At 40.9% G+C, this 25696-nt stretch overlaps 2 protein-coding genes across 3 annotated transcripts in view; one reads left to right on the top strand and one right to left on the bottom strand.

Moving 5' to 3' along the window:
* FAF2 (Fas associated factor family member 2) overlaps positions 1-25333 on the bottom strand; it is a 71619-nt gene extending 46286 nt beyond the window's left edge. Inside the window, exon 1 of one of the 2 annotated variants that reach the window (XM_055550907.1) lies at positions 25178-25333. In XM_055550907.1, coding sequence (XP_055406882.1) covers positions 25178-25240 — 63 coding nt within the window. In that variant the 5' untranslated portion in view covers positions 25241-25333. The remainder of the gene's footprint in view (positions 1-25177) is intronic. The other variant, XM_055550918.1, reaches the window with a different exon arrangement.
* Positions 16919-17676, top strand: LOC129630360 (peptidyl-prolyl cis-trans isomerase A-like). The gene has a single exon (XM_055550932.1). It carries the CDS (start codon positions 16955-16957, stop codon positions 17447-17449), a length of 495 nt encoding a protein of 164 aa, XP_055406907.1. The 5' UTR covers positions 16919-16954; the 3' UTR covers positions 17450-17676.
* Positions 25334-25696: the final 363 nt, after the last annotated feature.

Genomic DNA, 25696 nt, shown 5'->3' with positions numbered 1-25696 from the left:
AAGACTCTGATGCTGGGAAAGAATGAAGACAAAAGGAGAAAGGGGCAGCAGAGGATGAGATGGTGGGATAGCATCAGTGACTCAATGCACAGGAGTTTAAGTAAACTCCGGGAGATGGTGAAGGACAGGGGAGCCTGTTGTGCTATAACCTGTGGGGTTGCAAAGAGCTGGACATGACATATGGACTGAACAACAACATTCAACTCCAACAGGAATTTATAAACATTAATACATATACACATGCATACATACTGAAAAAAAAAATTCCCCAGATATTTAGCATGAAAACATTTTCTCTGCTAAATTTATTCCAAGAAACTGACACTTTCATGAAATAAGAGTTTAAAGATACACATATACAACTAGAAGCATTAACATCAAATCTTCAGTTTTATTACTTATTTTTTGCTATTCATTTTAAGAAAAAATATAATATAGATAAATGGCGACTAAGATTTCCTAAATATATTAAAAGACTGTTAACTGGCCCAAAAGAAAATTGACAAAATTAATCTTTACCAATATTCACCTCAAAGACAGGCAGGGTTTCCCCAGTGGCACAGCAGTAAGAATTTGCCTACAATGCTGGAGGCAAGTTTGATCCCTGGGTGGGGAAGGTCCCCTGGAGAAGGAAATGGCAATCTACTTCAGTATTCTTGCCTGAAAAACTCCACGGACAGAGGAGCCTGCAGGGCTATAGTCCATGGGATTGCAAAGAGTCGGACACGACTGAGCATGCACGCGCACACACACACTCACAGATTTGCTTCTAAAAGAATATCTGCAGTACAGATAATCCTCCACTCAAGAGTAATCTGAATTTATACTGCTCTGCCAATTACACAAATGTTATTACTGAGAACACTTAGAGGAATGTATAAACAAACACTGATGGCCAGCTCACTCTGAAGAAACCACCCCAAACCTGAATAAACTTGATCACAAATGCCTGTGATTGTTACATAAAGATGTAACAAACAAACAAAAGCCCAGCAAGTACTGAATCAGTTTGTCCAAAAGCTTACAAGAAGACAATAACTGTGTTCTTGAATAACAACACTCAACAACACAAAGATGTTAATCACATCCCCTCAAATTCATTTATAAATTTAATAAAATTTCAATTTTATGAAGCTGATTATAAAGTTCTTTTGGAAAAACAGGTAAACAAGAAAATCTTTGAAAATCCTGAAAAAGAGCAACAAAGAGATCACCTCTTCAGATTAAAATATACTATCTCTTGTTGTTCAGTCGCTCAGTCATGTCTGACTGTTTGTGACCCTATGAACTGTAGCACACCAGGCATCCCTGTCCTTCACTATCTCCCTGAGTTTGCATGATACAATTTTGAGTAGTATGTGTAAGATGAATGGAACAGAAAAGAGAGTTGAGGAACTGACTTAACTGCATACAGAATTTTGTACTGAGAAAGGAATTTCAAAACAAAGAGCAAAAGAAAGTTAAAAAATAAACAAAAACAAAGAAAAACCCTCGTAGACCCTATTTCTTAGCTTTAGGTTTACAGGAAAACTGTATAGAAAGTATGGACAGTTCCTATACTCCCTTTCCAACACCCACTTCCCCATTACTAACATCTTGAAGTGTTGTGCACGTGTTATAACTGCATTATTATTAACTAAAGCCCACAGTTTACATTAGGGTTCACTCTTTGTCGTACACTCTATGGGTCTTGTCAAATACATAATGTCATGTATCTATCATCATAGTGCCATAGAGAAGAGTTCCACTGCCCTAAAAGTTCCATGCTCCATTTGTTCTCTCCCTTCTAACCCCCATCCCTGGCAACCACTGATCTTTATACTATCTCTATAGTTTTGCCTTTTTCAGAAAGGCTATAGTTGGAGTCAGGTATAGAAGCTTTTCAGACTGGTTTCTTTCACTTAATATTCATCTAAGGTTCCTCTGTGTCTTTTCCTTTTTTGTTTCCTCTGTGTCTTTTCATGACTTGAGAACTCATTTCCCCTCAGCCCCCACGGAATAATATTTTATTGTATGGAAGTACCAGTTTGTTTATCCAATTATATACTGAAGGACACCTTTGTTTCTTCCACCTTTTTGGCAACTGTGAATAAGGCTGCTATAAACATCTGTGTGCAGGTGTCTGTGTGGACATAAAGTATTTTTATTTTACTTTAGGTAAATACTGCTGGATCATATGGTTAAGACTATGTTTACTTCTTTTTTTTTTTTTGGCTGCACAGCTTGTGGGATCCTCATTCCCTGACCAGGCATTGAAGCCAGGCTGTAGGCAGTGAGAGCTCTGAGTCCTAACCACTAGACCACCAGGGAATTCCCTAAGACTATGTTTACTTTTTAGCAAACTGCGTAACTGTTCCAAAGTAGCTGTACTATTTTGTATTCTCACTAGTAATGGATGAGCTTCTGTTGTTCCATATCCTTGCATTTGGTGTTTTAGATTTTAGCCATTCTAACAGTTTATGGTGGTTATCTCATTGTTATAGTTTGCAATTCCTTAAATGATACTTGATGTTCAGCATCTTTTCATGTTTATCATCTCCTTTATATTTCTTCATTGGTGAGGTATCAGTTCAGATCTTTTTCCCGCTTTTTAACTGAGTTGCTTCTTTACTGCTCAATTTTAAGAGCCCAACCATACAACTGTTTATAAGAAAACACAAGTGAATTCTTCTACTGCCTAAGTGTGGGGAAGTCTTTAACCATGACTCAAAATTCATAAGCAATAAAGGAAAAGATTTTGTATTACACAAATAAAATTCTGAGTGTGTAAAAAAAAAAAACACCACAACATGAGTGTGGCCAAAAAACAGCATCATACAAAAGAAAAGAGCTGAGAACGACATCTGCAACTTATTTAATAGACGAAGAGTTAATATCCCTAACGTATATATTAAAAAAAACAACAAAAAAACAGAAGAAAAAGGATGGGATTTCTCTGGTGATCCAGTGATTGGGGCTCTGTGCTTCCACTACAGGGGGTATGGGTTCAATCCCTGGTCAGGGAACTGGGATCCCACATGCTTCAAAGTGAGGCCAAAAAAAAAAAACAAACAAACCAAAAAAACACCAGAAAAGGATAACTTGCTACAAAAGTGGGTAAGTGGACTATTCATAGAAAAATAAACTCAAATGGTTCTTAAAAATACAAAAGTTGATCAATCTCACTCATAAGGGAAAAGTAGATTAAAAACTACACTAAATTTGACAACATATTCTGTTAGCGAGGTTGCTGGCGCCCTCAAACATTGCTAGTGGGAACATAAAATGGTACAATCCTCAGAAGGAAAATTTGGCAATATCTAGCAACGTTATAGGAGAAGGAAATGGCAACCCACTCCAGTGTTCTTGCCTGGAGAATCCCAGGGACGGGGGAGCTTGGTGGGCTGCCATCTCTGGGGTCGCACAGAGTCGGACATGACTGAAGTGACTTAGCAGTAGCAGCAATGTTACATATTTATATGTATATATATGCATTTAACTCTTTGATCCAGAAACACTAGCAAAAAAATAAAATGTTAGTGCACAAGGCTACTTACCATTATGTTATTTATTATAGCAAATGAGAAATAACCCAAATATCCATCAGGAGGGGGCTAAATTATGGTATGTATACAATAGAGTATTATATAGCTGTAAATATCAAAGAGAGAGAATTTCCTACATTGCCATGCAGTGATCACAAGAAAATAAGTACAAAAGGCAGGTGGAGAAAAGTGTGTAATAAATATCACCATCTATCTTTTTTAAAAGGGGGAGTCACAAATTTACTTAATACTTACATTTTTAAATGAAAGGGTTTGTTATTTTTTTAATTCTAAGCTTATATAGGAGAAGGCAGGGAAAAGAACAGAGTACAAGGGATAATAAAAGGAGTTAGATTTCTTTAAATATATTGCAACATGTAGATTTGACTTTGGAATCATATTGCATTTTATAAAACAAAATTTAAAAAGCAGCAGCACCAACAATCCCTAAACATCACAAGTAAAAATCAATGTAGAGACAGTAGCATAACAACTCAAAACTATCTCACATGACTTGAAAACACAGTAAAATTGGCTTCCCTGTCAGCACAGTGGTAAACAATCTGCCTACCCATTCAGGAGACACTGGTTCAATCCCTGGGTCAGAAAGATCCCTTAGAAGAGGAAACTGCAACCTACTTCAGTATTCTTGCCTGGAAAATTCCATGGACAGAGGAGCCTGGTGAGTGGGCTACACTGACAGAGGAGTCAGGTGCGTGTGCATGCTCAGTTATGTCTGTCTCACTGCGGACACACACGCACCTGACTATACATTCTACAATAAAAAGGCTTAAATTGTTTTAAATAATCATATTGTTGTTACTGCTGCTATTGCTGCTGCTAAATCATTTCAGTCATGTCCGACTCTGTGCGACCCCATAGACCGGCAGCCCACCAGGCTCCACCGTCCCTGGGATTCTCCAGGCAAGAACACTGGAGTGGGTTGCCATTTCCTTCTCCAATGCATGAAAGTGAAACGTGAAAGTGAAGTCGCTCAGTCGTGTCCGACTCTTCGCGACCTCATGGACTGCAGCCTACCAGGCTCCTCCATCCATGGGATTTTCCAGGCAAGAGTACTGGAGTGGGGTGCCACTGCCTTCTCCGATTGTTGTTACTAGTAAGGGTATTATTTTGAGACACTTAAAGTGATGATTATGTGATAAAGCAAATGAATCATCATGTTAACCTCATTAAGAACCACATTTTTTGGTATAGAGAAAGGAGAGGTGAAACAGTGCAGAATTCTAACTAGCAGTCCTGAATTTGAATTGGAAATACAAAACTGTTTCATTATGAATTAAATAAATACAAATATGTGTGTGTGTCTGTGTTATATATGTATTTCCTAGTTCTACTAACTAAAAAGTTCTAGCCCAACCCAAGAGCAATGAGCCAAGGCACACACACATTTCCTGGAGAAATGGCTAATTCAAGATTTAGGTAGAAAATGCCCAAGATGAGTCAAACATCTTACAACTTAGGAAAGTTAAAAAGCTATCAAAGGCTACTGGGGCCATGTCAATACAATAAAGTCTTTAGGAACAGAAACACAAGGCTCTTACAAACTCAAAAAGGAAATATTTTCTGTGATTCTGAAAAAATAAAATTGTTTATCTATTAGGTTTTCCTTAAAAAAAATTAAAAAATAAAAAAAAAAGGCCATCAGGAACCAACCTAAACAGATTCACAGCTGTCAAAGACGGCCCAATCTAAGCCTCAATAAGCACAATGGCATGAAATGTACATTAAATATGTTTACATCTGTGACTTCATTGCAAATTAAAAAAATTTACAATTAAAATTTTAAAAATTTGGCTGGTTACTTTCTAGGATGCTGGGAATCAACCCATTATTTAAAAACTAATAACTGAAAGGATTAAATGTTTATCTTGCCTTTATTATACACACTGTGTGCTATGCTTAGTCATGTCTGACTCTGCAATCCCATGGACTGTAGTCCATTAGGCTCCTCTGTCTCTTGGATTCTCCAGGCAAGAATACTGGAGTGTGTTGCCATTTCCTCCTCCAAGGGATCTTCCCAAACCAGGGTTTGAACCCAGGTTTCCCACACTGCAGGGAGATTCTTTACCAGCTGAGCTACCAGGGAAGCCCTATACATACTATAACTTAGTGTAACTAAACAGGTAAGGGAACGTATATCTTTATAGAAGACTCCCTATTAATAAATAAATAAAGGAAGACAGAATCAAAAAGTCATCACATTGCGTGTGAAAAGACTCAGTTCAGTTCAGTCACTCAGTCGTGTCCGACTCTTCGCAACCCCATGAATCGCAGCACGACAGGCCTCCCTGTCCATCACCAACTCCCGGAGTTCACCCAGACTCAACGTCCATCGAGTCAGTGATGCCATCCAGCCATCTCATCCTCTGTCGTCCCCTTCTCCTCCTGCCCCCAATCCCTCCCAGCATCAGAGTCTTTTCCAATGAGTCAACTCTTCGCATGAGGTGGCCAAAGTATTGGAGTTTCAGCTTCAGCATCATTCCTTCCAAAGAAATCCCACGGCTGATCTCCTTCAGAATGGACTGGTTGGATCTCCTTGCAGTCCAAGGGACTCTCAAGAGTCTTCTCCAACACCACAGTTCAAAAGCATCAATTCTTCGGCGCTCAGCCTTCTTCATAGTCCAACTCTCACATCCATACATGACCACTGGAAAAACCATAGCCTTGACTAGATGGACCTTTGTTGGCAAAGTAATATCTCTGCTTTTGAATATGCTATCTAGGTTGGTAATAACTTTCCTTCCAAGGAGTAAGCATCTTGAAAAGACTATGTAAAAGCTAATGAAATATAATGTATTAATATTAAGCTTATAGAAAATGTATCCAAGGATACTAAAACTAATAAGCTAAATTTGAATTTTCAAGTGAAAAAACTTTACAAAGTTTAATTAACACTTTTAATTCCCAAATCAGAGTTAATTCTGTATATGTGAAAAATACCAGACAAGTCTTCTGTTTAAAATACTTTCTGTATGTATTCTTTTTGAAAAGGACTTACACTCCTTCAAGTATATGTTGCTGCTGCTGCTAAGTCGCTTCAGTCGTGTCCAACTCTGTGCGACCCCATAGACGGCAGCCCAACAGGCTCCCCCGTCCCTGGGATTCTCCAGGCAAGAACACTGGAGTGGGTTGCCATTTCCTTCTCCAATGAATGAAAGTGAAAAGTGAAAGTGAAGTCGCTCAGTCCTGTCCGACTCTTCGCGACCTCATGGACTGAAGCCTACCAGGCTCCTCCGTCCATGGGATTTTCCAGACAAAAGTACTGGAGTGGGGTGCCATCGCCTTCTCCGCAAGTATATGTTAGGCTACTTGGTAAGTGTTTGTCTTCTAATTCCAATTTTAAAAAAGGACAACATTCTTACAAATTCTCAATTCTACTCTTTTATCAAATATTCCCTGGAAGAATACAGAAATGTAAAAAAAGTGTGCACAACTGAACAATCTCCCAAACAGCCTCTTTTTGGATAGAGCCCTAGTATTTATCAGGTACTTTACATGCACTATCTCATACCCTTTAAGAACCCAAGACATCCTTTCATGATAAAAATTTAACTGGGAATAGAAGGGAACTTTTTCACCCTGATCCAAGAAACATTCATAGCTGACACAGACACAGAGAACAGACTTACGGACAAGGCGGGTGAGAGGGGAGGAGGAAAGAGAAGGTGGACTGTATGGAGACAGTAACATGGAAACACGTATTACCGTATGTAAAACAGACAGCTAGTGGGAATTTGCTGCATGACTCAAGGAACTCAAACCAGGTCTCTGCAACAACATGGAAGGGTGGGATGGGGAGGGAGATTCCAAATGGAGGGGACAGAGGTATACCTATGGCTGACTCATGTTGATGCTCAGCAGAAACCAAAATAATACTATAGAGCAATTATCCTTCAGTTAAAAATAAATAAATTTATAAAAATACAGCCAGTATAATAACGGTCAAAGACTAAATGATTTCATCCTAAGATTAGGACAAGACAAAGATGTTTATTCTGGTCATTTTTATTCCACATTATATTAAAACTTTTAAGCATGAAGTGGGTGAAAGGCACCCAGATTGGAAAATAAGAAGCAAAACTATTCACAGATAACATAATCTTATATATAGAAAAAACCTAAAGTTTAAAAAAAAATGAAGAGAGAACTAAAAATGAGTTCATCCAAGCTGAACAATGCCAAATCAGTCCACAAGACTCAGTTATACTTCTGTATTTCTATACACTAGTAATGAACCTGAAAATAAAATTAAGAAAACATTTCCTTTCCCAGTATCATCAAAAAGAATAAAATATGTAGGAATAAATTTAATAAAAACAAGTGCAAGATTCGTACACAGAAAACTACAAAACATCAAGAGAAACTAAAGATGACTTAAATAAATGGAAAGATTCTCATATTGCTGGACCGAAAGATTTAGTATTAAGATAGCAAGGCTCCCCATATTGATCTAGAGTAAACAGCAATTCCTATCAAAGTCCTAGCTGGTAATTCCTATCAAAGTCCCAGCTACCTTTTTTGCAGAAATTGACACAGGTGATGCTACAATTTATTTGGAAATGAAAAGGATCCAGAATAGCTAAAACACTTCTGAAAAACAACATTGGAGGAGGACTACTTTCTGACGTCCACTTATTACACAACTGCAAAAGTCAAAGTCAGTGTAGTAACAGCATGAGGATACAGACAGACCAATGAAACAGAAACCAGAGTCCAGAAATAAATCCTTAGTTATGGTCAACTGATTTTAAACAAGGGTTTCAAGGTTATTCAACAGAGAAAGAATACTCTTTTCAAGAAATGGTGTTGGGAAAACTGGATATCCACATCCAAAAGAATGAAGTTAGACCCCTATCTAAAATCCATTAACTAAAAATGAATCAGACCTTATACATAACAGCTAAAACTACAAAAGTCTTAGAAGAAAACAGGTGTAAATTTTTCTGGATTACACCATGGTTGCTTAGATATGACTGCTAAAGGACAAGCAACAAAAGATAAAGCAAGTAAATTGGACTTCATCAAATTAAAAAACTTCCGAGACACCACTAAGTGAAAAGACAACTCAGAGAATGAGAGAAAACATTTTGCCAATGATATATCTGACAAAAGACTTGTGCTCAGGATACACAAAGAATACTTACTACTCAATAACAAGAGAAATAGCCCAATTAAAAAATGGGCAAAGGACAGAAATAAACCTACTCATCTATAGTCAATTAATGACAAAGGAGGCGAGAATATGAAACGGAGAAAAGACACCCTTCAACAGTGGTACTGGAAAAGCTGGACACCTACGATGAAATCAGAAACACTCCCTCACACCATACACAAAAATAAAAATGGTTTAAAGATCTAAATATAACCCACCAAGCCATAAAACTCATAGAAGAGAACATAGGCAAAAATACTTGGACATATATCATAGCAATGTTTTCTTAGATCAGTCTTCCAAGGCAAAAGAAATAAAAGCAAAAATAAACAAATGGGACCTAATCAAAGGTGAAGGCTTTTGCACAGCAAAAGAAAGCATCAAAAAAGGAAAAAAAAAAGCAACCTAAAGGAATGGCAGAAAGTAGCTGCAAATGATGCAACCAACAAAGGTTTAATATCCAAAATATTACAAACATCTCATATAACTCACCATCAAAAAACCCCCAAATAATGGAATCAAAAAATGGGCAGAAGACTGAAATAAACATTTCTCCAAAGACACACAGATGGCCAACAGGCACATGAAAAAATGATCAACATCACTAGCTATTAGAGAAATGCAAAGTCTAAGACACAATGAGTTATCATGTCACACCTCTCAGAATGGCTATCAAAAAAAGAACACAAATAAACGCTGGCAAGGGTGTAAAGAAAAGGGGAACCTTGCACACCACTGGTGGGAATGTAAATTGGTGTAGCCACAAAACTAAAAAACAAAACTAAAAAAAAAACTAAAAACAAAACTACCGTATGACCCAGCAATTCCACTCCTGGGTATATACCTGAAAAACACAAAACAAAATGGTCAAAATTTGGACTCCCCTGATGGTCCAGTGGTAAAGAATCCACCTACCAATGCAGAGGACACAGGTTTGATCCCTGGTCCTGGAAGATTTCCACATGCTGTGGGGCAACTAAGCTCATGTATCTCAACTACTGAGCCCAAACACCCTAAAGTCTGTGCTCTGCAACAAGATAAACCATGGCAATGAGAAGCCAACACACTGCAACCAGACAGCAGACCCTTAGTTGCTTGGCAACTAGGGAAAGCCCAGTGTAGCGACTAAGACCCAACACAATCAAAATAATCAATTAACTGCTATTAAATGGAGTAAACTTTTAAAACTTGCAAATCACTATATTGTATACCTGTAGCTTATATAATATTGTACACCAACTATACTTCAGTTAAAAGATACAGCGTGTACACATGCATACACATATATGTACAATGAAATATTACTCAGCCATAAAAAAAGAATGAAATATTGCTATCTGTAGCAACATGGATGGGCCTGGAGAATATCATACTAAGTAAGACAGAAATCAGTCTGATTTCGGTGTTGACCATCTGGTGATGTCCATGTGTACAGTCTTCTCTTGTGTTGTTGGGAAGAGGGTGTTTGCTATGACCAGTGTGTTCTCTTGGCAAAACTCTATTAGTCTTTGCCCTGCTTCATTCTGTATTCCAAGGCCAAATTTGCCTGTTACTCCAGGTGTTTCTTGACTTCCTACTTTTGCATTCCAGTCCCCTATAATGAAAAGGACATCTTTTTTGGGTGTTAGTTCTAGAAGGTCTCATAGGTCTTCATAGAACTATTCAACTTCAGCTTCTTCAGCATTACTGGTTGGGGCATAGACTTGGATTACCATGATATTGAATGGTTTTCCTTGGAAACGAACAGAGATCATTCTGTCATTTTTGAGACTGCATCCAAGTACTGCATTTCGGACTATGTTGACTATGAGGGCTACTCCATTTCTTCTAAGGGATTCCTGCCCACAGTAGTAGATATAATGGTTGGTCATCTGAGTTAAATTCACCCATTCCAGTCCATTTGAGTTCGCTGATTCCTAAAATGTTGAGTTCTCTCTTGCCATCTCCTGTTTGACCACTTCCAATTTGCCTTGATTCACAGACCTAACATTCTAGGTTCCTATGCAACATTGCTCTTTACAGCATTGGACCTTGCTTCCATCACCAGTCACATCCATAACTGGGTGTTGTTTTGCTTTGGCTCTGTCTCTTCTTTCTTTCTGGAGTTATTTCTCCACTGATCTTCAGTAGCATATTGGGTACTTACCTACCGGGGGAGTTCATCTTTCAGTGTCTTATCTTTTGCCTTTTCATACTGTTCATGGGGTTCTCAAGCCAAGAATTCTCCGGTGGACCACATTTTGTCAGAACTCTCCACCAAGACCCATCTGCTGGGGTGGCCCTATACAGCATGGCTTAGTTTCACTGAGTTAGACAAGGCTGTGGTCCATGTGATTAGATTAGTTTTCTGTGATTGTGGTTTCTAGTCTGTCTGCCCTCTGATGGAGACGGATAAGAGGCTTATGGAAGCTTCATGATGGGAGAGACTGACTGAGGGGGAACTGGGTCTTGTTCTGAAAGGCGGGGTCACGCTCAGTAAATCTTTAATCTAATTTTGTTGATGGGTGGAGCTGTGTTCTCTCCCTGCTATTTACCTGGGGCCAAACTATAGTGGCTACTCCACTGGAGGAGCTACTCCATGTTCAAGGTCAGGAGGGGCGGCAGTGAGGAGATACCCCTCGTCCAAGGTAAGGAGCAGTGGCTGTGCTTTGCTGGAGCAGCCGTGAGAGATACCCCACGTCCAAGGTAAGACAAACTCAAGTAAGATGGTAGATGCTATGAGAGGGCATCAGAGGGCAGACACACAAACCATAATCACAGAAAACTAATCAATCTAATCACACGGACCACAGCCTTGTCTAACTCAATGAAACTAAGCCATGCTGTGTGGGGCCACCCAAGACGGACGGGTCATGGTGGAGAGGTCTGACAGAATGTGGTCCACTGGAGAAGGGAATGGCAAACCACTTCAGTATTCTTGCCTTGAGAACCCCATGAACAGTATGAAAAGGCAAAATGATAGGATACTGAAAGAGGAACTCCCCAGGTCAGTAGGTGCCCAATATGCTACTGGAGATCAATGGAGAAATAACTCCAGAAAGAATGAAGGGATGGAGCCAAAGCAAAAACAACACCCAGTTGTGGATGTGACTGGTGATAGAAGCAAGGTCCAATGCTGTAAAGAGCAATATTGCATAGGAATCTGGAATGTTAAGTCCATGAATCAAGGTAAATTGGAAGTGGTCAAACAGGAGATGGCAAGAGTGAACGTCGACATTCTAGGAATCAGCAAACTAAAATGGACTGGAATGGGTGAATTTAACTCAGATGACCATTATATCTATCACTGTGGGCAGGAATCCCTTAGAAGAAATGGAGTAGCTATCTTGGTCAACAAAAGAGCCCGAAATGCAGTACTTGGATGCAATCTCAAAAATGACAGAATGATCTCTGTTCATTTCCAAGGAAAACCATTCAATATCACGGTAATCCAAGTCTATGCCCCGACCAGTAATGCTGAAGAAGCTGAAGTTGAACGGTTCTATGAAGACCTAGAAGACCTTTTAGAACTAACACCCAAAAAAGATGTCCTTTTCATTATAGGGGACTGGAATGCAAAAGTAGGAAGTCAAGAAACACCTGGAGTAACAGGCAAATTTGGCCTTGGAATACAGAATGAAGCAGGGCAAAGACTAATAAGAGTTTTGCCAAGAGAACACACTGGTCATAGCAAACACCCTCTTCCAACAACACAAGAGAAGACTCTACACATGGACATTACCAGATGGTCAACACCAAAATCAGATTGATTATATTCTTTGCAGCCAAAGATGGAGAAGCTCTATACAGTTAGCAAAAACAAGACCAGGAGCTGACTGTGGCTCAGATCATGAACTCCTTATTGCCAAATTCAGACTTAAATTGAAGAGAGTAGGGAAAACCACTAGACCATTCAGATATGACCTAAATCAAATCCCTTATGATTCTACAGTGGAAGTGAGAAATAGATTTAAGGGACTAGATCTGATAGACAAAGTGCCTGATGAACTATGGATGGAGGTTCGTGACACTGTACAGGAGACAGGGATCAAGACCATCCCCATGGAAAAGAAATGCAAAAAAGCAAAATGGCTGTCTGGGGAGGCCTTAAAAATAGCTGTGAAAAGAAGAAAAGTGAAAAGCAAAGGAGAAAAGCAAAGATATAAGCATCTGAATGCAGTTCCAAAGAATAGCAAGGAGAGATAAGAAAGCCTTCCTCAGCGATCAATGCAAAGAAATAGAGGAAAACAACAGAATGGCAAAGACCAGAGATCTCTTCAAGAAAATTAGAGATACCAAGGGAACATTTCATGCAAAGATGGGCTCTATAAAGGACAGAAATGGTATGGACCTAACAGAAGCAGAAGATATCAAGAAGAGGTGGCAAGAATACACAGAAGAACTATACAAAAAAGATCTTCAAGACCAAGATAATCACGATGGTGTGATCACTGACCTAGAGCCAGACATCCTGGAATGTGAAGTCAAGTGGGCCTTAGGAAGCATCACTACGAAAAAGCTAGTGGAGGTGATGGAATTCCAGTTGAGCTACTTGAAATCCTGAAAGATGATGCTGTGAAAGTGCTGCACTCAATATGCCAGCAAATTTGGAAAACTCAGCAGTGGCCACAGGACTGGAAAAGGTCAGTTTCATTCCAATCCCAAAGAAAGGCAATGCCAAAGAATGCTCAAACTACTGCGCAATTGCACTCATCTCACACGCTAGTACAGTAATGCTCAAAATTCTCCAAGCCAGGCTTCAGCAATACATGAACTGTGAGCTTCCAGATGTTCAAGTTGGTTTTAGAGAAGGCAGAAGAACCAGAGGTCAAATTGCCAACATCCGTTGGATCATGGAAAAAGGAAGAGAGTTCCAGAAAAACATCTACTTCTGCTTTATTAACTATGGCAAAGCCTTCGACTGTGTGGATCACAATAAACTGTGGAAAATTCTGAAAGAGATGGGAATACCAGACCACCTGACCTGCCTCTTGAGAAACCTATATGCAGGAAGCAACAGTTAGAACTGGACATGGAACAACAGACTGGTTCCAAATAGGAAAAGGAGTACGTCAAGGCTGTATATTGTCACCCTGCTTATTTAACTTCTATGCAGAGTACATCATGAGAAACACTGGGCTGGAGGAAGCACAAGCTGGAATCAAGATTGCCAGGAGAAATATCAATAGCCTCAGATATGCAGATGACACCACCCTTATGGCAAAAAGTGAAGAGGAACTAAAAAGCCTCTTGATGAAAGTGAAAGAGGAGAGTGAAAAAGTTGGCTTAAAGCTCAACATTCAGAAAACAAAGATCATGGCATCTGGTCCCATCACTTCATGGGAAATAGATGGGGAAACAGTGGAAACAGTGTCAGCCTTTATTTTTTGGGGCTCCAAAATCACTGCAGATGGTAACTGCAGCCATGAAATTAAAAGACGCTTACTCCTTAGAAGGAAAGTTATGACCAACCTAGATAGCATATTCAAAAGCAGAGACATTACTTTGCCAACAAAGGTCCATCTAGTCAAGGCTATGGTTTTTCCTGTGGTCATGTATGGATGTGAGAGTTGGACTGTGAAGGAAGCTGAGCGCCAAAGAATTGATGCTTCTGAACTGTGGTGTTGGAGAAGACTCTTGAGAGTCCCTTGGACTGCAAGGAGATCCAACCAGTCCATTCTGAAGGAGATCAGTCCTGGATGTTCTTTAGAAGGACTGATGCTAAAGCTGAAACTCCAGTACTTTAGCCACCTCATGGAAAGAGTTGCCTCATTGGAAAAGACTGATGCTGGGAGGGATTGGGGGCAGGATTAGAAGGGGACAACAGAGGATGAGATGGCTGGATGACATCCCTGACTCGATGGTTGTGAGTTTGAGTGAACTCCGGAAGTTGGTGATGGACCGGGAGGCCTGGCGTGCTGCAATTCATGGGGTCGCAAAGAGTCGGACACGACTGAGCGACTGAAGTGAAATGAAACTATAGTGGAGGTAATGAAGATAATGGGGATCTCCCTCAAAAGATCCCATGCATGTACTGCTACACTCAGTGCCCCCAACCCTGCAGCAGACCACCATCAACGCATGCCTCCGCCGGAGACTCCCGGATACCCACAGGCAAGTCCGAGACAGTCTGCTTGTGGGATCACTGCTCCTTTCTCCTGGGTTCTGGTGCACAAGGTTCTGTTGTACCCTCCAACAGTCTATTTCCCAGTCCTGTGTACGTTCTGGCAGGTCTATGGTGGGGTTAATGGCGACCTCCTCCAAGAGGACTTATGCCATACCCACACCCAGAGCCCCTGTCCCTGCCGTAGTCCACTGCTGACCCATACCTCCACAAGAGACGCTCAAACACAGTTCTGTCTCAGTGTCTGTGGGGTCCTTGGGACCTGGTGCGCACCAAGATTTTCTGAGCCTTCTAGGAGTTTCTGATGGGAATGGGGTTTGATTCTGAATGTGAATTTGCCCCTCCTACCGTCTTGCTGGGGCTTCTCCTTCGCCCTTGGGTGTGGGGTATCTCCTCACAGCCACTCCAGCGCCTACCGTCTTACTGGGGTTTCTCTGACCTTGGACGTGCGGTATCTCCACATGGCCGGAAGGACTGATCATTGAAAGGACTGATCACTGATCACTCACTGTTCATGGGAAGGGCTGATGCTGAAGCTGAAACTCCAATACTTTGGCCACCTGATGTAAAAAAGTGACTCATCTGAAAAGACCCTGATGCTGAGAAAGATTTAAGGTGGGAGGAGCAGGGGACAACAGAGGATGAGATGGTTGGATGGTATCACCGACTCAATGGACAGGAATTTGAGTAAACTCTGGGAGATGGTGATAGACAGGGAGGCCTGGCGTGCTGCAGTCCATGGGGTCACAAAGAGGCAGACACGACTGAGTGACTGAACTGAAGACAGAACAAGATAAATATCATATCCCATATCTATGGCATCTAAAAATAATACAAATGAATCTATATACAGAAACAGAAACAGACTCATGATTACTAAAAGGGAAAGGAATAAGAGGAGAGATGAGAGATAAATTAGTAAGAAAATGGGATTAAAAGCTACAAACTACCATACATAAAATAGACAAGCAACAAGGATTTACTGCGTAACACATGGAACTGAATTCAGTATCTTTTTTGTTTAGTTGCTAAGTCCTGTCCGAATCTTTTGCGACCGCATGAACTGCAGCCTGCCAGGCTCCTCTGTCCATGGAATTCTCCAGTCAAGAATAATGCAGTGGGTAGCTATTTCCTTCTCCAGGGATCTTCCTGACCCAAGGGTCGAACCTGGGTCTCCTGCATTGCAGGCAGATTCCTTACCATCTGAGCCACCAGGGAAGCCCTAAATGGCCAATGAACATAAGAAAAAATGCCCATTATTATTTAGGTCATTAGGGAAATGCAAATCAAAACAACGAGATAATATCTCACACTTTTAGGAAGGTTTCAAAGATGAATGGTTAACAAATGTTAGTAAGGATGTGGAGAAACAGGAACCTTCACATACTATTGCTAGGGAAAATGGTATAACTGCTTTGAAAAAAGTTTGGCAATTTCTCAAAAAGTTAAAGTTACCATGTGACCCAGCAATTCTACTCCTAGTTGAAACGAAAACATGTCCCAATAAAAACTGGTATGCAAATTCATAGCAGCATTAATAAGCTGAAACGTGAAAACAATACAAATGGCCATGGATTGAAGAATGGATAAACAAAATGTGTTTTATCCACACAATGAAATATTACTGGCCATAAAAAAAAATACTGATACAGGATACAATATGGATGAATTTTGACAACATTATGCTAAATGAAAGAAGTGAGGCACAAAAGGCTGTGCAGTATATGATTCCATTAATACCAAATGCCCAGAACTGGCAAAATCCTTAGAGACAGAATATAGATTACTGGTTACCAGGGGTGAGAAGGAAAGAATGGGGAGTGACTGCTAATGGGTTTCTTCCTGAGGTGACAGAAATGCTCTAGAAGTAAACAGCAGTAATGACTCCCCAGCTTTGTAAATATACTAAAACCACTGAACTGCATACTTTAAAAGGATTAATTTACGATTTTAAAAGGGTTAATTTATGATATGTGAATTATATCTCAATAAAACTGCTATTAAAAGAGCCCCAGACATAAAACTAGAAAATTAGCAGTTAGAAAATTAGTAAAGATCAGAAAGCAGGATAAGAAACTGGATAGAAAATAAAGTTAAAAAAAAAACTAGGCCTTGCAGACGCCGCCACCCCGGAGTTTCCTTTGCTGTCTAGCCATGGTCAACCCCACCGTGTTCTTCGACATCGCTGTCGACGGCGAGCCCTTGGGCCGCGTCTCTTTTGAGCTGTTTGCAGACAAAGTTCCAAAGACAGCAGAAAACTTTCGTGCTCTGAGGACTGGAGAGAAAGGATTTGGTTATAAAGGTTCCTGCTTTCACAGAATAATTCCGGGATTTATGTGCCAGGGTGGTGACTTCACACGCCACAATGGTACTGGTGGCAAGTCCATCTATGGCGAGAAATTTGATGATGAGAATTTCATTCTAAAGCATACAGGTCCTGGCATCTTGTCCATGGCAAATGCTGGCCCCAACACAAATGGTTCCCAGTTTTTCATCTGCACTGCCAAGACTGAGTGGTTGGATGGCAAGCATGTGGTCTTTGGCAAGGTGAAAGAGGGCATGAATATTGTGGAAGCCATGGAGCGCTTTGGGTCCAGGAATGGTAAGACCAGCAAGAAGATCACCATTGCTGACTGTGGACAAATCTAATAAATTTGACTTGTGTTTTACTTAAGCACCAGACCATTCCTTCTGTAGCCCAGGAGAGCACCCCTTCACCCCATCTGCTTGAAATATCCTATAATCTTTGTGCTCTTGCTACAGTTCTTTGGGTTCCATATTTTCCTTATCCCCCTCCAAGTTTAGCTGGATTGCAAAGTTAAATTTATGATTATGAAATAAAAACTAAACAATTAAAAAAAAAAAAACTAGATAAATATGCAAAATGCCACAGTGTTTCTATTAGTAACCACTTAGAAATAAACAGGTATCCCATTCACAGGGTGACCAAAACTACAAAATACCTAGGAATAAGTTTAATAAGGAACGTACAAAAATCTAAAAGAAAGTTACCAAAAATATTTTAAGGGACATGTGACATCTGAATAAAGAAATGTACATGTTCCTGAACTTCAACCAGTCCCAAATTAATATATTATTTTAAGCAATTTCTGTAATTCCATGGCTGCACAAAATTATTTTTAAATGTACATGAAAGAACTTGTAAGAATTACCAATAATTTAAAAAAAGAATAGGGAAAGAGTCCTGTCCTCTCAGATATTAAAATTTGATATAAAGCTGGTATTATTAATTCAGCAATGCTACTAGCAAATAGGTTATCGAGAAGTATGATAAAAAGGACTACTCAAATCAGTTGGGGGAGGAACTGACTATTTAGCTAACCTACAGTCTTTACTGGAAAAATGTGAAGTTGGTTTCTCATCTCATATATACAGAAATTAATTCCATATGGATTAAAGACCTGATTTTAAAAATAAATTTGTAAAATATTTTTAAAACAACAGAGAACATTTGTATAACCTCATTAAGTGGAAGGCATTCTTACACAAAATAGACAATCAAAAGGCCAGAAAGAACAAAAAGGCAATCAGATGACAATTTTAAACAAGTCTAAGGGAAGAGATAATGACACTAAAGCTGAAACTCCAGTACTCTGGCCACCTCATGCGAAGACTTGACTCATTGGAAAAGACTCTGATGCTGGGAGGGATTGGAGGCAGGAGGAGAAGGGGACGACAGAGGATGAGATGGCTGGATGGCATCACTGACTCGATGGACGTGAGTCTGAGTGAACTCTGGGAGTTGGTGATGGACAGGGAGGCCTGGCGTGCTGCGATTCATGGGGTCGCAAAGAGTCGGACACAACTAAGTGAACTGAACTGAAGGGAAGAGATAACAAGCAAAGATAAATGATGTCATGAACGAAAATATTTGCTATACACGTCCAGTATAGAGAACTTATACAAACTGCTAAGAAAATGTCAAATAATCCAAAAGAAAGTGAACAAAGGATAAACAAGGAATTTATATAATAACTAACCATAAATAGCCAAAAGAACTTCAATCTCATCCACAATCAGGAGTTTATAGAACAATGAAATTGAAAATCGGCACATTTTATTTGGCAACCAGAAAACATAACTTCCACATAAGGAGGGACACATGCATTATCTCTATTTTTTTAAAACAGAGGCTGATAAGCCAATCTGTCACTCTTATGTTCCTACTCTTTTCCATTTGAAATAGCTTAAAACAAGTGTTTGCATTAGCTGTTCAAACTCAAGTGACTGCAAAACAAAAATCACATGTATACCTGTGGCGGATTCGTTTTGATGTTTGGCAAAACTAATACAGTGTTTGAGGTTTAAAAATAAAATAAAATAAAATAAAAAAAAAGAATTATATCTACCACTATCACTAGAAATGCAAATTGAGGTAAGGACTCTGAAAATTTAATCAGATTGACAAAAACTGAAAAGATACCATCCAATGCTGGCAAGGATGTGTAGAAGCAGGTCGTCTCATATCCTCTCAGTGAGACTGTGGGCTGCCAAAACTTCCTGGAAAGTAGTCTAGCACATTTTTAGGATTCTGTTTAGAATTAAAAGCCCTGCTATATCAGCTATATCCCCTGGAAAGTGAAAGTGAAAGAGAAGTCACTCAGTCGTGTCCAACTCTGCGACCCATGGACTGCAGCTTACCAGGCTCCTCCATCCATGGGATTTTCCAGGCAAGAATACTGGAGTGGGGTGCCACTGCCTTCTCCAGGGGATCTTCCCGACCCAGGGATTGAACCCAGGTCTCCCACATTGCAGGCAGACGCTTTAACCTGACCCACCAGGGAAGCCCATCCATCCTTAAATTCCCTGAGCACTTCCTTCACTTTCATGTTCTAACTGAAGCTTGGCTCTTCCCTAAAAATACTCCCTCATGGAAAAAGCAAGAGAGTTCCAGAAAAACATCTATTTCTGATTTACTGACTATGCCAAAGCCTTTGACTGTGTGGATCACAACAAACTTTGGAAAATTCTGAGAGATGGGAATACCAGACCACCTGACCTGCCTCTTGAGAAATCTGTATGCAGGTCAGGAAGCAACAGTTAGAACTGGACATGGAACAACAGACTGGTTCCAAATAGGAAAAGGAGTATGTCAAGGTTGTATATTATCACCCTGCTTATTTAACTTCTATGCATAGTACATCATGAGAAATGCCGGACTGGAAGAAACACAAGCTGGAATCAAGACTGCCGGGAGAAATATCAATAACCTCAGATATGCAGATGATACCACCCTTATGGCAGAAAGTGAAGAGGAACTAAAAAGCCTCTTGATGAAAGTGAAAGTGGAAAAGTTGGCTTAAAGCTCAACATTCAGAAAACAAAGATCATGGCATCTGGTCCCATCACTTCATGGGAAATAGATGGGGAAACAGCGTCAGACTTTATTTTTTGGGGCTCCAAAATCAGTGCACATGGTGACTGCAGCCATGAAATTAAAAGATGCTTACTCCTTGGAAGGAAAGCTATGACCAACCTGGATAGCATATTCAAAAGCAGAAACATTACTTTGCCAACAAAGGTCCGTCTAGTCAAGGCTATGGTTTTTCCTGTGGTCATGTATGGATGTGAGAGTTGGACTGTGAAGAAGGCTGAGTGCCGAAGAACTGATGCTTTTGAACTGTGGTGTTGGAGAAGACTCTTGAGAGTCCCTTGGACGGCAAGGAGATCCAACCAGTCCATTCTGAAGGAGATCAGCCGTGGGATTTCTTTGGAAGGAATGATGCTAAAGCTGAAACTCCAGTACTCTGGCCACCTCATGCGAAGAGCTGACTCACTGGAAAAGACTTTGAGGCTGGGAGGGATTGAGGGCAGGAGGAGAAGGGGATGACAGAGGATGAGATGGCTGGATGGCATCACTGACTCGATGGACCTGAGTCTGAGTGAACTCCGGGAGTTTGTGATGGACAGGGAGGCCTGGTGTGCTGTGATTCATGGGGTCGCAAAGAGTCAGACACGACTGAGCAACTGAACTGAACTGAAGCCCTCTCTCTCGTTTTCTCTCTCCTACCTGTGGGTATGGAAGTGAGAGAATGGTGCTCCTTGTTCATTCCCACTTTGGGGGATTCTTCTTCCCTTCTCCTTAAAAAGTCCATCTTCATGTAGAGGAGATGAAGAGAATTCACATTAGCGATGATTTCCAGGATTAGAATCACACTCTTGGACTTTCTTTATTGTGTTCTGTCTTAAAAGTGTCCCATACTATTTCCACTGGCCCTACTCACTCACCTGTAGTTGAAAACAAAATCAAAACCTAAAGCCAGAGAGGCAGTGTCAGGTGACAGGAAAGAGAACCAGACTTCTGGATTCTAAGCTCATCACTAACCTTGCTGCTGCTGCTGCTAAGTCACCTCAGTCCTGTCCGACTCTGTGTGACCCCATAGACAGAAGCCCACCAGGCTGCCCGTCCCTGGGATTCTCCAGGCAAGAACACTGGAGTGGGTTGCCATTTCCTTCTCCAGTGCATGAAAGTGAAAAGTGAAAGTGAAGTCGCTCAGTCGTGTCCGACTCTTAGCGGCCCCATGGACTGCAGCCTACCAGGCTACTCCGTCCATGCGATTTTCCAGGCAAGAGTACTGGAGTGGGGTGCCATTGTCACTAACCTTAGGTAAACTATATCCTCATCCTAGTTTACTCACCAACACCAGAACCTACACCATGCTTATTGGGAGGACTTAATGATACAATGCATCTAGAGCACTTTGGATAAGTAAATGTTCGATAACTGTTTGTGTGTGTGTGTTAGTCACTCAAGTCTGCCGTGTCTGACTCTGACCCTACGGACTGCAGCCTGCCAGGCTACTCTGTCCATGGTATTTTCCAGGGAAGGATAATGGAGTGGGTTGCCATTTCCTTCACCAGGGGATCTTTCCAACTCAGGGATTGAACCTGGGTCTCCTGCATTGCAGACAGATTCTTTACCATCTGAGCCACCAGGGGAGCCCAATAAGTGTTCAAACAACATAAAAATAAATACACCTTCAAACCTCAAATTTCATACTCCTGTACAAGAAGAAAAGAACTCTTCCTCTACTGGCCACGCATAGCTCCTTCAGTCCCTTCTCTTTGCCCATGTCATTCTTCTCCAGGTGTTCAAACAAAACCTAGAGGCAGTACACCACAGAAGTCTGCTACACTTGGAAACTTGGAAAAATGGACTTCAATACAAATGACCTTCCCCGTATTTGCATTAGCTCCTCTAAAAACCCATTATTTCCCATTTGAAGCACCTAAAACAAATATGGCATCATTTACTCATATTCAACTAGATCCAAAATAAAGAGGAGAAAATAACTAGAAAAATCTTAAAAGACATAAGACGGACTCAGAACCTGCTAAATATACCCTAAGGAGTTCCAATCAAATCATGTGTCACAAAAACTGTAAAACAAAAGAAACCTGAGATTTCCAAAATATTTTACTTTTTGCTAATTTCAATATATAAAATGAAGCAACATATTAAAAACTGACTCCTAGCAGTGTCATCTGCTCTGATCCCTGTGGCGAGTCCAAGCACACACTCCATACTTTTAGTGAAGCGAACTTGAAACCCAGTGTTATTTCACTCGAGAGTTAGAAAAAACCTTTGGTGGCTCCTCATACCTACAGATTAAACTTTAAACCATTGAACATTGCTCTGCAAGGCCTCCAAAATCTGGCTCTAATTTACCTTTCCAGTCTTATTTTCAACTTCCAATTCTTGAAATCCATCACAACAAACACATTCCACATTATTTCACAGTCATCTCTCAGCTCTGAACATATTCCTGCCCACCTCCAGTTATTTCATTCCTCCTTCAAAGTAGCAAAGAACAGTGGAAGGAGTCCAGCCTTTAAGTTCAGATCTAGACCCACTAGATTTCTAATTCTAATTCCATCCCCACTGCTTAATAGCTTAATTATCTGGAGAAAATACTTCAATAGATCCATTTCCTTACCTAGGAGGCATACCACCTGTGGCACCTTTACAAGGCTATTGTCAGAATTAAGCATAATGGTTATCAACTGTCTAGCACCATGCCTGAGGCACAGTAGAAACTTAATGGTAACTACAAAGCCAACTTCTTTACTCCTCCCACCTTCATCAATACTATTATTCCCTAAATTTCCTTGGTTTATACCACTATGTTTATTATACTTATGAGCACTAATATACTGAAAAATATCCATTATTTATGTATATATCTGGCTTCTCCATTAGCTTATAGTCAAGATGGCTAAGGGTATGGATTTCTAAATCTCTGTCACTTACTACTTCAGCAAGTTACCTGGCCTCACAGAACCTGTTTCTTCGTTAATACACTGAATTGGGGTTAACACCTTACAGTGTTATGATAAGGTTTAAAAGAGTTAATGTACATCAAAACCTGGTATAATGCTTGACACCTAGTAAATTTCGGAGTGTTAATGGTAATCTGGATGGTGAACCTGATCCAAGCAATTGCTTAGAGAACACACAAATGTAAAATGTACTTGCCTTATTAAATAAAGCAATCTTAATACTATTCTAACCTGCTCCTCACCTCTCTTATTGATAGAAATACCCAGTGAAGACAAAAACAGAGGTTCCCATGCACTTTATCTCAGAAAAGCTACCACATAGTCATGTTCTTCCAGGACCAGACTTAGTACTTCATGACTTACGGTTCACATCACCTCATTACACTTTAAAACCATACGGGGGCTTATCTCTCAAGAGTTGTAAGGAATAAAATGATCTGCCAAAGTTAAACAAAACTCTGAAATTAGTGGTCTACCAGGAAGTGGAAGCTAGTTGTCCGCTCTTTATTCATTCTAATTCTAATCTGCTGTATCATCAATTTCTCTACTCAGAACTCCAATCAAATGTCAACTACTCCTATGACAGTATTTTCCAATCTATACGCTTCCAACCCACTGCTTGATTTAAGAGAGAACACTTCAAAATTAACTGCAGTGAAATCAAGGAAACCACAGAAAAGCTAGAACTTACAAAAAGAATAAAAAAAAAAAAACAGTATTAGAGCACTGGCATTCCACTTTCAGCTGTACACTGCTAATCCCACGTGTTGCACAGCATCACCTAAAGAACTCAGGAAATGCTGAAATGCAAGGGACCTGGCTTTAAATCTGACACCATAACCTACTAGTTGTGTAAACCAGGCATGTTACTTCTTAAGTCTCATATCCCTCATCTTTAAAACAGAGATTGTAACTATATGAATCTCATAGGGCCACTGTATTAAATACAATTGTTGTATTAAACAATTAAACCCTTGTATAAAATGCATTAGTGTGCTAAGTGTTTCAGCAAAGTACTTAGACCACCACACTGAATAAATGGTGTTCTAACCATTTGGTGTTATGGCCTGAGCACTACAGTTCTTGGTAAATAATAGCGGAATTAATGAATACTTAGCACAGTTTATATTAGGAAATAGGTGCACCACTAACTTTAATTCTACCCTAAGTTAAATAAGGATTAACAGTTGCAATACTGTTTGAGAGAAGTTTACTGTTTATGCAGCCCTTTAAACATCCATAAACTCACTGTGATCTCCACAACGTCCTCAGGGGGTAAACACTCAAGATATGTACCGCAGAAATAAACTGGTACCCATTAGGGTAATACAGAGCCAAGGTAACCTAAATTTCCTCCAACCGGATTCTCCAGCTCAGGGATAAGGTGTTTAGTGCCAAAAGTGTTTAACCTACACATCCACTAAAACGAGGCAGACTGCAGCAAGTGTACCGTCCATCCTCCTCAGAGTCAAGCGCCTGAGTCCAGGAATCAGCTCCAGGAAATAACCCCCTTCAGAAGGCACAGATGACATTTACAACGCTGCATTGTTTCAATACGAGGTGTCCTCCCACACCTTTAGGGTGGGGGCCATTTCTGCCCCCGCCCTACCAAAGCGCCCAACACAGGACCTGGCACCTAAAAAGCCCTCAATGTTTGTAAAAATGGCATGGGGAAGTTGGGGAAAAGCTCTAACAGAGACACGAAACGAGGCCAACTCCACGGCGGGGATTAAGCATCTCAGCGGATCCAGAGTCGTGGGCGGAGAGGGTCCAACCGGTAACCTGGTTGGAAAGGATGGCTAAGGACGGGCACTGCTAAAGGGGAACCTGGAGAGCTGACCCTCTGATGAGACAGAGCGAGAGCAGGTCTGGCCGCAGCCATTCCTGGAAGGCCAGGGACAAACAGAGGTTCGGAGGCCGGGGGCACCTAGCAGGGCAGTTGGCGGCTGGGGGGGAGGGGGCCGTCTGCTGGTCTGAGAAGAATCTCGGGCCCAATCTGAGCAGGGTTCTGGGCTCCTCTAGGGACCCACTCCCTAGCCCGCGGCAACATTCGCTGCACCGAGTGCTCGCTGCTACCTGAAACTGCAGCAGCTTCTCTGTCTGCTCCTGGGTTAGATCCCGCTCCTCAGGCGCCGCCATTTTGCCGCCGCCTCTACGCTTCTGACCCGTCCGCACCGTCACCCGCCGGAAGTGACCTCAGCAGCACCCACATCCGGTCTGAACGGCCGCCGGCGCGCAACTGCGTCTGCGCCTGCCGGCCCAACCCAGGTGCTGGGGAGGGATGGAAATGGTGATAATTTCACCCGCCAGAGGGCGCCTTCTCCTGTGCCGACCCCGAACACTTCGGAAAATAGTCCAGGAACTGTGTGGACAAGTCGCCTTTTGGAGTTAGGCGATGGCAGGATAGATCCTTGAAAGAAAAGTTATGACCAACCTAGACAACATATTAAAAAGCAGAGACATTACTTTGCCAAATGTCTGTCTAGTCAAAGCTATGGTTTTTCCAGTAGTCGTGTAGGGATAGGAGAGTCGTGAGAGTAAAGAAAGTTGAGCGCCGAAGAATTGATGCCTTTTAACTGTGGTGTTGGAGAAGAC

This window comes from Bubalus kerabau, chromosome 1 (assembly GCF_029407905.1).
Source record: "Bubalus kerabau isolate K-KA32 ecotype Philippines breed swamp buffalo chromosome 1, PCC_UOA_SB_1v2, whole genome shotgun sequence".
NCBI classification, from domain to species: Eukaryota; Metazoa; Chordata; class Mammalia; order Artiodactyla; family Bovidae; genus Bubalus; species Bubalus kerabau.
The sequence above is the reverse complement of the archived record's forward strand: the minus strand, read 5'-3'. Positions and strand labels throughout refer to the sequence as shown.